The 12,381-nt window shown below is 47.4% G+C and overlaps 1 protein-coding gene across 2 annotated transcripts in view; it reads right to left on the bottom strand.

Moving 5' to 3' along the window:
- Positions 1-12,381, bottom strand: part of LOC144597928 (coagulation factor XIII B chain-like) — a 37,456-nt gene that overhangs the window by 22,918 nt on the left and 2,157 nt on the right. The window contains exons 2-3 of one of the 2 annotated variants that reach the window (XM_078407740.1): positions 1,349-1,525; positions 309-479 (exon numbers count right to left, since the gene is read on the bottom strand). In XM_078407740.1, the coding sequence (XP_078263866.1) occupies positions 309-479; positions 1,349-1,525 (348 nt within the window). The remainder of the gene's footprint in view (positions 1-308; positions 480-1,348; positions 1,526-12,381) is intronic. The other variant, XM_078407742.1, reaches the window with a different exon arrangement.

The following is a 12,381-nucleotide window of genomic DNA, read 5'->3' as shown; positions in this document are numbered from 1 at the left end:
TTGGTTTACTCCCACACTCCAGGATTGTAGGTTAATTGGCTTGGTAAATGTAAAAAAAACAATTGTCCCTAGTGTGTGTAGGATCGTGTTAATATGCAGGGATGGCTGGTCGGTGCGAACTCGATAGGCCGAAGGGCCTGTTTCCTCGCAGTGTCTCTAAAACTAAACATGGAACTAGTGTGTAAGGATGATCGATGGTTAGCGTGACCTTGGTGGGCCGAAGGGCCTGTTTCCGTCTTTCAATTAATCAAACGCATATAACTAATACTGTAAGCAAGCATTACTGTCACATAAACTAATCTGCTTACGTGTACATGATGGTACTGGACTCCATCCGAATCGGTCACATGTCGTGACTAGGTCACCTCCAGGTTTAAAACCATCATTGCACCTGTAGTTCAATTGGTCAAAAGCCTTGAAAATCTCCTTGTGGGTTTGCACTTTCCCATTTTCTAAATTCGGTTTGTTACATTGCAATTCTATAAAAAATAAAATATAAATTAATGAAACTACTTTGTTCTGACTTTCATTGAAAATTCTTTAAAATATTATAATCAAAATAGTTACTGTAGAAAAACAGGGCAGTGTCTATTGGTGCTGAATGTATTAATCTTACCCATATTGTATTACTCACCGTCAAAAATATGATGGATTTTAGATAAACTTAACAGTATGAGTTGTATAAAGCCGAATAAAATGTTTAAAATATAAAAATCTGCGATAGGCCTATCCATAGAGAAAGACAAAGGACGAACGTTTGATCTTGTCCATTCAATATCAAGCAGACACACAGAGCACCAACCATGAGGTTCAAGTCTCATCTGAAACTGGGCCTTTGGCGTTTGGATGGGAAGCTTTCCTTGTGATCCCACTGCTCACTCCCCCATAATCAGGTTGCTATCTCCACGCGGGATGCTACAGGATGTGCACGGGACACTTGGGAAACGAGGGTCCCAACATCAGGATGATAACATGAAGAAGGTTGTCGAATCAAGGAGCTACAGATGCTGGAGATTAACACAAAGTGCTGGAGTAACTCAGCGGGTCAAGGAACATCCCTGGAGAACATGGATGGGTGATGTTTGCGGTCGGGACCCTTCTACAGACTCATGCCAGAGCAGGGAGTTGCGGCAGGTACTATAACAATATTTAAAAGGCAAACTGGGTTAGCATAGACAGGGCATCTTGGTCAGCATGGACTAATTGGCCCAAAGGGCCTGTTTCCATTCTGTATGACTCCATGACTTTATAACAGTTACAACAATTAAATGTTGGTAATTTTGATAATTGATAATTGCCGCATTTCTTTTATTTTCCTTTGATTCAAGTAATATTGCAAAGAAGTTACCAATACAGGCTGGGAAAGATCGTCCAAAAGTCCATTCCCCATCGCTGCACCTAATTGTTGCATCTCCTTGCAATTTAAACCGAAGAGCGCATTGAACCTGGATTGATTCCCCGTGGCGGTATTGTCTTCTATGGAAGGATACAGCATTGTTGATTTCTGGAGGTTGACATGGATCATCTGAAAAAGTGATTGATTCAACAATCAGTAGGCAGGTTTACAAACATTAAAAAAGACGCAAATTCTAGGGAGTGATTGGTGGATAAGGTGAGAGGGATTTTTGATAAACAGATGGTTGAACAATGGCCAAAGATGAAAAGATAAAAGGTAATGGTAGGAAGAGACGAGGATAGAAAGAGGCATGAATTGTGAAGCCAGAGGAAGGAATATGTGTGGAAGGGGAGGGAAGCAGGTGATGCAGCATCTCTGGAGAACATGGGGAGGTAACATTTCAGGTTCAGACCCTTCTTCAGACTGATTGAAGGTGGGAAGAAAGTCGGAAATGGGAAGAGGTAGAATAAAGCATGATAGGGAATAGGTCAACATAGGTGAGGGGGAAGGAGGGAGGATAAAGGGGGTTGACGGTGATGGAGGGTAAGCGGGATGGGGAGGGGGAGGGGAGGGGAGAGGGATTGGGAGGGGGAGGGGAGGAGGGAGGGGAGGGGGAAGAGGGGAGGAGAGGGCGCTGCACGCATGCAGGAGAGGTTGAGGCCCAATGGGTGGGTCTGTCTGTCTGTCTGTCTGTCTGTCTGTCTGTCTGTCTGTCTGTCTGTCTGTCTGTCTGTCTGTCTGTCTGTCTGTCTGTCTGTCTGTCCCGTCCCATAACTTTGAGGTTTCGCACAGCACAAACGGTATACCATAGCGCCACAATTTTTGGCCCACTTTACTCACCATTGTCCTAGGGAAGGGAGGGAGGGAAGGAGGGAAGGAAGGAAGAAAGAAAGAAAGCTGGAGTCATGAAGGAAACACTTCCGGCTAATTTCTTATTAATTTCTTATTAAGGGTATCAAAACAATCTTGAATTTATATATTTCCAATTCTTAATCCTAATTTTAAAATGAATGGGTTCCAAACTTTCAAAAAGAAATCATCTATTTCTCAGATTATAAGTAGCTTTTTCTAATGGGATACAACTACGCATTTCTGCGTACCATCTTTCAATTCTTATTTCATTGTGATCTTTCCAAGTGACCACTTCACATTTTTTTGCTATTGCTATTGCTATTTTGAGAAATCTTTCCTGATATTTATCAAAAATGAACCTTGGTAATATTCCTTTAATATCTCCCAATAAAAACAACCTTGAATCCAATGATATGGTCTTATTCAACAATTGTTCCAAAAATCTTTTTAGGTCTTTCCAAAAAGGAGTTACCTGCGGACATGCCCATGTAGAATGTAAAAAAGTACCCACATCTTGGTTGCATCTAAAACAAATTTCAGATAAATTTGGTTTTAAAATTTCCTTTCTAACCCATTTCTTGAAAGTGCTCAGCGTATGACATCACAATGGGGCACGTAAGACTTCAATTGCACTTCCCTCCTCACTCGCCAAACAAGATGGCCGCCGGCAGCGGGGCCGCCCGCCCGGGCTCAGTGGCTCCCTCTCCTCTCGCCTCTCGCCCCTCTCCCCTCGCCCCTCACCCTTGCATCTCACCCCTCGCCTCACTACCCTCGCCTCTCGCCTCTCTCCCCTTGTCCGTACCCGGCCCCGGGGGAGACTCGCACGCCGGCAGTCAGCGAGGCATGCACGGGCACTGGTAAGTGGCTTACGCCGCCAAAGGGTCCACGGAGGGGAGTGGGCGTGGGAGCCGAGTGGGTGGAGGGGAGGGTGTGGGAAGGGGGGAGTGGGGGAGGAGAGAGTGGGGCTGGGGGCAAGAGGGGGAGAGCGGGGTTAGGAGGGGAGGAAGTTGGGGGAGAGTGGGGGCGGGGAGGAGGGAGTGGGGGGAAGGGGGAGGAGAGAATGGAGGTGGGGGAAGGAGGGGTGGGGAGAGTGAGGGTGGAGAGGAGGGAAGATTGTGGGTGGGGGGAGAGTTGGGTGTGGGCAGGGAGAGTGGGGGTGGGGGATGGGAGGGAGGTGGGGGCACTGGGGGTGAGGGGCGGGGGGGGAATAGTGGTGGGGAGGGGGCAGGGGAGGGGCAAGTGGGGGTGGGGTAGGGTGATGGAGTGGATCAGTGGGGGGAGGAGGGGGGATAAGGGGGATTAAGTGGGGGGCGGAATTGAGGGTGCTACACCAATACAGGAGAGGCTTTGTGTTAGGGCTCACTCAGTCACATCCTCTCACCTTCTCTGTTCCTCCTCTACGAGGAATGGGCCCAACAGGTCCACTTAGTCTAGTATATTACTAAAACCCTCATCTTATTTGTTCCCGTATGTTTGTTCCTGTATGTTTGTCCTGTATGTTGTTCCCGTATGTTTGTCCCGTATGTTTGTTCCCCTGTATGTTTGTCCCATATGTTGTCCCATTGTTGAGGTGGATAGAAAATTGGTTGGCGGACAGGAAGCAAATAGTAGGAATAAACGGGTCCTTTTCGGAATGGCAGGCAGTGACTAGTGGGGTACCGCAAGGCTCAGTACTGGGACCCCAGTTATTTACAGTGTATATACATTGATTTGGACGAGGGAATTGAATGCAACATCTCTAAGTTTGCGGATGACACGAAGCTGGGTGGCAGTGTTAGCTGCGAGGAGGATGCTAGGAGGCTGCAGAGTGACTTGGATAGATTAGGCGAGTGGGCAAATGCATGGCAGATGCAATATAATGTGGATAAATGTGAGGTTATCCACTTTGGCGGCAAGAACAGGAAAGCAGAGTATTACCTGAATGGTGACTGATTGGGAGAAGGGGAGATGCAACGTGACCTGGGTGTCGTGGTGCACCAGTCATTGAAAGCAAGCATGCAGGTGCAGCAGGCAGTGAAGAAAGCGAATGGTATGTTGGCATTCATAGCAAGAGGATTTGAGTTTAGGAGCAGGGAGGTTCTGCTGCAGTTGTACAGGGCCTTGGTGAGACCGCACCTGGAGTATTGTGTGCAGTTTTGGTCTCCTAACCTGAGGAAAGACGTTCTTGCCTTAGAGGGAGTACAGAGAAGGTTCACCAGATTGATCCCTGGGATGGCGGGACTTTCATATGAGGAAAGACTTGATAGACTGGGCTTGTACTCGCTGGAATTTAGAAGACTGAGGGGGGATCTTATAGAAACATATAAAATTCTTAAGGGGTTGGAGAGGCTAGATGCGGGAAGATTGTTCCCGATGTTGGGGGAGTCCAGAACCAGGGGTCACAGCTTAAGGATAAGGGGGAAGTCTTTTAGGACCGAGATGAGAAAACATTTCTTCACACAGAGAGTGGTGAGTCTGTGGAATTCTCTGCCACAGAAGGTAGTTGAGGCCAGTTCATTGGCTATATTTAAGAGGGAGTTAGATGTGGCCCTTTTTGCTAAAGGGATTAGGGGGTATGGAGAGAAGGCAGGTACAGGCTACAGAGCTGGATGATCAGCCATGATCATATTGAATGGCGGTGCAGGCTCGAAGGGCTGAATGGCCTACTCCTGCACCTATTTTCTATGTTTCTATGTTCTATGTTTCTATGTTTGTTTGTGCCAGTTTCATCTGGAAATACAGCGAAAACGGTACACGATAGCGCAACAATTTTAGGTCCACCCTACTCATCATTAGTTGTATCCCATTAGCGGTCTCAACAAATCATCTTTTGTTACTTTTTAAAACCAATTTACTTAATAAACTTTAATAAATGTGCTCCCCCGCCTCACACCGAGGGAGGACCAGCGCCCGACCCGGCATACCCCGCGCCTGACCTTCCTCCCATGTTGCAGCGCGGTGGCAGAGGCGGCGGTAGAGGGTCAAACAAGATGGCCGATGCCGCTATTCGCTACCATTCATCGCCGTTCCCCGACGCTCGCCGCCGTTCGTAGCTGAACTGCAGGAGAGGCTTCGGGTCCACGGCTCGCTCTGGCTGCAGCGCTGGAGGCACGGGGCCAAGGTCAGTGGCTTTTCCCTGTCCCCCCTCGCTTGCCCACGGCCCCGGTGGACATTCCCTGTCTGGCACCGGGACCATGGGTTGCCGGGCCCGCAGGATCGTCAGTTGTGGGCGGGTTGCCCGACCCACAGTAGAGATCCACGTCAGTCTAGTTTAATTTAAAACCAACTCTGCTGCCTTTTTTAATTTCCCGCACAAGTACCACAAAGAGCTTTTCTATCATTTATGTCACTGATTTTTACTCCTATACTTGTAAGAAGATCAACAGTAAGTGGCCCGACTAAGATTCTAGTTACCAATACAAGGTGTAAAATGCTGGAGTAAGTCACTGGGTCAGGCAGCATCACTGGAGATCGTGGAGAAGTGACATTTTGAGTCACCTTTCGGTGCGTTTTATGTGTGTTATCTGTGTTATGTCTGTTAGTCAAATTTAGTCAGGAAAATCAGGAAAATCAGGCAAATCCTACCTACAACCGAAAGGATCTTCTGTTCATAGGATTCCAGTGCAATCGGGACCTTGTGCGCGAATTTCCACACCCGCGAAATATACCGGAAGAGATAGCCAGGACACCGGGCGCTCCGTGGATAGTTGTCGGCACGAACAGGCGTCGCAGGCGGAGGAGAAACAGGAAGCAAAAGCGAGGATGCCGGTCCGGTATACTTGCCAAGCTAAAGAGACAGCCACACAAACCACCGCTACCCAGCATGTTTCTCACCAACGCCAGATCCATCATCAACAAAATGGACGAACTAAAACTACAGATATCAGCAAACAAACTCGTGGAGGACTGTTGCATTCTCTTAGTAACAGAGACATGGCTTCATCCACTTATCCCAGACGGAGCCATTGAGCTAGCCGGGCGTACAGCGTTTCGTTGGGACAGAAACATCGACTCCGGTAAGAGCAAGGGGGGGGGGGTTATGCATTTACGTGCACAACAGCTGGTGCACTAACATCCAAATCATAGATAGCCACTGTTCTCCTGATCTGGAGTCCCTAACAGTTAAATGCAGGTCTTTTTACCTTCCTCGCGAATTTACAGGGGTTATAGTAACAGCAGTCTACATCCCACCGAATGCTAACGCTAGCACAGCTTTAGGCTACCTGCTCGGTGCAATAAACTCACAACAGAGCACATATCCAGAAGCAGCCCACATCATAGCCGGGGACTTCAACCATGCAGACCTAAAGTCAGTTCTCCCGAAACTTGAACAACACATAAGATGTGCTACCAGGGGGAAAAACACACTAGACAAGGTTTACTCAAATATTAAGAAGGGTTTCAGGTCAGCACCACTACCACACCTGGGGCAGTCAGATCACCTGTCCATATTCCTAACTCCAGCATACACCCCACTCAGGAGGAAAGCTCCAGTCACCATAAAGACTGTTAAGACATGGCATGAAGGAGCTTCCTCGCAGCTGCAGGATTGCTTCGAAAGGACCAACTGGGATATTTTTGAGGATCATGACTTGGAGGAGTACACATCAACTGTACTTTGCTACATCAAAAACTGTGTTGACAATGTCACCGTCGACAAACGCATCCGGTTGTATCCCAATCAAAAACCCTGGATGACAAAGGATGTCAGGTCTCTCCTCAAGGACCGTAACACCGCCTTCAGGTCTAGTGATAGAGCTCTATACAGTGCTGCTAGAACCAACCTGAAGAGAGGCATCAAGGATGCCAAAGCGTCCTACAAGAGGAAGATTGAGGACCACTTTTCCAACAATGACCCACGGCGGGTATGGCAAGGCATCCAGCACATCACCAACTACAAGACCAGCAACCGCACGACTGCCGACGGCGACGCCTCGCTGGCAGAGGAACTTAACTGTTTCTTTGCTCGTTTCGAGGTGAAAGCTACAGTGGCAGACATAACACCCTCTCCAGCACCTGACAGCAACACCTTCATTGTGCAGGAGTATGATGTTAAGCGCGTGCTCAGAGCAGTGAATCCCAGGAAAGCTGCAGGCCCCGATGGTGTGACGGGCAGAGTGCTGAGGGAATGTGCAGACCAATTATCTGAGGTCTTCACAAAAATCTTCAACCTGTCCCTTTTAAAATCCACCATCCCTCCCTGCCTGAAGTCCGCCACAATCATCCCACTGCCGAAAAAGTCTGTCATCAGCGGTCTTAACGACTACCGTCCGGTAGCACTCACACCGGTCATCACAAAGTGCTTCGAGAGACTGGTCCTGCAGCACATCAAAGCCAGCCTCCCACCCACCTTCGACCCACACCAGTTTGCCTACAGAGCAAATAGGTCTACAGGGGATGCCATCGACACTGCTCTTCACACTGCACTGACCCACCTTGAACACCAGGGGAGCTATGTGAGGATGCTCTTCCTCGACTTCAGCTCTGCCTTTAACACGGTCATCCCGAGCAGACTGGTCACCAAACTTTCCGACCTTGGATTTTCCCAAACCATCTGCCAATGGATCAAGGACTTCCTGACCAACCGCCCCCAGACCGTCAAAATAGGCCCTCACCTCTCCTCCACCATTACACTGAGCACCGGCTCACCACAGGGCTGTGTGTTGAGCCCCATCCTTTACTCCCTCTACACTCACGACTGCGCCCCCACCCATCCCACCAACACCATCATCAAGTTCGCGGATGACACGACTGTGGTTGGACTCATCTCAGAAGGTGATGAGACAGCCTATAGGGATGAAATCCAAAGGCTGGCAGTATGGTGTTCAGTGAACAATCTGGTCCTGAACTCCTCCAAAACAAAGGAACTTATAATTGACTTTAGAAAAACCAGTGGAGATTACGACCCACTCTACATCAATGGGGTCTGTGTGGAAAGGGTACCAGCTTTCAGGTTCCTGGGTACGCACATCGCAGAGGATCTTACCTGGTCTACCAACACCATCACCACAGTAAAGAAGGCACAGCAGAGACTCCACTTCCTGAGGATCCTCAGGAAAACCAACCTGCAGGAGAAGCTCATGTTGTCCTTCTATCGCTGCTCCATCGAGAGTGTGCTGGCATACTGTATAACCACATGGTATGCCAGCTGCTCAGAAAAGGACAGGAAGGCCCTTCAGAGGGTCATCACGACGGCCCAGAAGATCATCGGCTGCTCACTGCCCTCCCTGGAGCACCTGTTCAGACTACGCTGCCTCAGTAGAGCAGGCAAAATAATAAAAGATCCATCCCACCCCGGCCACCGTCTGTTTGTTCATCTGCCCTCTGGTCGACGTTTCAGGTCGATCAAATCCCGAACAAACAGACTTAAGAACAGTTTTTACCCCAGGGCCATACGAGAACTGAACACTACCTTTGCACTAGGCAACACCGTTAAAAAATCTTGTACTTAATATAATTGTATTTAATTGTATTTATGTATTTATTTGTTTTTGCATTTATTGCATATATGTTTGTACGCACCGTCAGGATTGGCTATTTTTTAATTTCGTTGTACTCGTTGCAATGACAATAAATGAATATTATTATTATTATTATTATCTACAGGGATGCTGCCTGATCCGTTGAGTTACTCCAGCATTTTGTGTCTCACATTAAACCTATGTCCTCTGGTTCTTCATTCCCCTACTCTGGGTAAAAGAGTATACTCTGCATTCAGTTTTATTTTAGCTTAGTTTAGAGATACAGCGCAGAAACAGGCACTTTGGCCCATCAAGTCCACACTGACCTTGCTCATTAACAACCCTACACAGACTAGGGACAATTATTTTTACATTTACACCAAGCCAATTAACCTACAAACCTGTTACATTTTTGGAGTGTGGGAGGAAACCGAAGATCACGAATAAAAACCACGCAGGTCACGGGGAGAACGTACAAACTTTGTACAGACAGCACCTGTAGTCAGGATCAAACCTGGCTCTCTAGCGCTGTAAGGCTGCAACTCTACCGCTGCGCCACCGTGCTGTCCTTTAATCTATTTTATCTATTCCCCTCATGATCTGTCGTTTAGTTTAGTGAGAGGGTATGGATACTTGAGCCCACTGAGTCCACACCATCCAATGACCACCCATTCACTACACATGAAATAGTGAACAATTTTAAAGGTCAATTAACCTAGAAACCTGCACGTTTTTAGAATGTGGAATGAAACCGGATCACCCGGAGTAAACAATGGATACAGTGTGTGGTGTGGTAGCAGGATTCGCAGATACTTGTAGAATCTGACAGAGACCGTGACAAGAACGTTCCTGCTCTGGCCCCTATATCCCTGGATATCCCAGCCAGTCAAAAAGAACGCCAAAGACAATCAGGGGATGAAAGACACCCCCTACATCACCACCCTTTGCTACCTCAGCGTTTGAAATCACGCAGAAGTTTCCTCTCTTCTGTCCATCCCCTGGACTGCAGTGCATCGTCCAGAAGGCTCAAACTCTGGGAAGAGAGACTAGAGAAATCTCCGGAAGACATTCACATGGCAATCGATCCCTCTGAGAAACTCCCACCAGGTTCCGACCAACCATGGAGAACCTGGCGCAGTCTGAACAGACTGCAGACAGGCACGGTGAGGAACAAATGGAACATGCTGAAGTGGGGATACACTGAAGATGCGACAGACTGTGAGTGAGGATGGGACCTCCAGACTATGGAACATCTTCTGAGCTGTGACATGCTGCACGACACATGCACTGCTGGCCTTTGGCCAGCCATCTTCCTATCAAGATTGGGCAGGCTAGGACTTTAATCCTTGGAGCGCAGGAGGCTGACAAGTGATCTTATAGAGGTGTATAAAATCATTCAGAAGATGGTGCGTACATGGAACTAGCTGCCACAGGAGGTAGTTGAGGCAGGTACAATAACAACATTTAAGAAACATTTGGATAGATACATGGATAGGAAAGGTTTTGAGCTATAGCGGTCAAACAGTCTGAAGAAGGGTCTCGACCTGAAACGTCACCCATTCCTTCTCTCCAGAGATGCTGTCTGACCTGCTGAGTTACATTTTGTGTCTATCTTCAAACAAAGGCAAACTGGGTCAGCATAGACAGGTAGGCATGGACTAATTGGCCCAAAGGGCCTGTTTCCATTCTGTGTGACTCCATGACTTTATAACAGTTACTACAATTAAATTAAACATTAAAAAAGACGCAAAGTGTTGGAGTAACTCAGTGGGTCAGGCAGCATCTCTGAAGAACATGGATAGGTAACATTTCAGGTTGAGACCCGCCTTCAGACTGATTGATGGCGGGGAGAAGAAAGCTGGAAAAGGGGAAGAGGTAGAATAAAGCATGACAGGGAATAGGTCAACATTTTTGCAGGATGTGGGACGTCACGGACTCTGCTGGTCAAAGATACTAGAGGGACAAGATGGACCACTCCGTTGAAATCGCCTATACTGAAGTGTAGTACGCAAAGGAACCATTTTAGTAGGGAAAACCCGCCATTGGTTATGCCTCTTGCAGTGTAATCAGTGTTGTGGGGGAAAAGTATGTGTGATTATACCATTAAAATGCAGAATATATCTCATCTAGCAATTCAGACTTTTGTTATTCTTCTTTTTAAATGTTTCTGCAAGTTTCTGCCTACTAAAATGGCGCCTTGTCGTACTACGGTTTTTAGGGTGGAGTGGTCTATTTTGTTCCTCTAGTATCTTTGCTGCTGGTGCCTCTGACCACTGCACCTGTGGCAATTGTGTCCAGGTGCAGGTCGTGAAGGACCGCGTTGGGGAACTGGAACAGCAGCTGGATGACCTCAGGACCATCTGGGAAAACACGAGCTTCCTGGACAGGACCTACAGTGAGGTCATCACACCGAGGATACAGGGAGAGAGAAGGTGGGTAACGAGAAAAACTTTATTCTATAATCTACACTACAACCAAATAAAGTAGTAAAACTTTATCAAAATCAGAAATCAGTTCTCATCTTCCGAGCTTGGCAGTAACTTCTCAAGTAATCAGCAGGCGACAAGTTACAAGACATCTTACATGTATGTGCTAAATATTTGATATTTCATGGCCATACTGGAACACTGCCTGGATTAGAGGGTATTAGCTAGAAGGGCAGGTTGGACAAACTTGGATTGTTTTCACGGGCACATCAGAGGCTGAGGGGAGACCTGTTAGAAGTATATTAAATTATGAGAGACAGTCAGAACCTATTTCCCATCGTGGAAATGTGAAAGACGAGAGGGCAGTCTTAAAGTGAGAGGACAAAGTTTGAAGAAGATATGAAGGGCAAGTTTTTTTCAACACAGAGGGTCATGAGTGCTTAGAATGCACTGCCGAGGGAGGTGGTGGATAGTAGCGTTTAAGAGGCTTTTAGATATACTGGGAATGAAGGGATAGGGATCGCGTGCAGGCAGAGGAGATTAATTTAACATGGCATCATGTTTCTCACAGGCATTGTGGGCGGAAGGGCCTGTTCCCATGCACCTTGATGTATAACGGCCAGAAGGAACTTTTCCAAGGAATGGACACAGATGTGGAGTTCGGCTGCAGGATATCAATATCATGACCTCCCATGACCGATGACGACTTTTGCTTTGAACATTGCGGGGAGCTGGTTAAACACTCTTCCAAAAAGATTAAATGTCATAACGTCATGCAGCAGGGAAACAGACCATTCGGCCCAACTTGCTCATGCTGATCAAGGTGCTTCATCAAATTACAATACTTTCCTCTTTGCCCTTCCACCTGTTCACATTTGCTACCATGCCATCTACCAAATCACCAGCTGCCCCCAGCAGTATGTTCCCAGTAAATGCACCTGTAGCAGGCAAACGTTGTACTTTTCAACTGAAGGTATCAGCAACACCATAGTAACTTTGTCCAGGTGGGTGAGCGCAGTATGTATTGCCATGGTGATGGCATCATCCGTGGCCCTGTTTGGTCTATATGCAAACTGAAGAGGGTCCAAGGTGTCAGGGAGAGAGGAGCAGATGTGAGTTTTGACTAGTCGCTCGAAGCACTTCATGATGACTGATGTCAGTGCCACAGGACGGTGGTCATTTAAACAGGAGGTTACTGGTTTCCTTGGAACAGGAACGATGATGGATGCTTTGAAGGAGGTTATATTCCTAACAGTAAAGAAAGAGG

This window comes from Rhinoraja longicauda, chromosome 11, assembly GCF_053455715.1.
Source record: "Rhinoraja longicauda isolate Sanriku21f chromosome 11, sRhiLon1.1, whole genome shotgun sequence".
NCBI lineage: Eukaryota > Metazoa > Chordata > Chondrichthyes > Rajiformes > Arhynchobatidae > Rhinoraja > Rhinoraja longicauda.
This window is presented reverse-complemented; position numbering and strand designations above follow the sequence as displayed.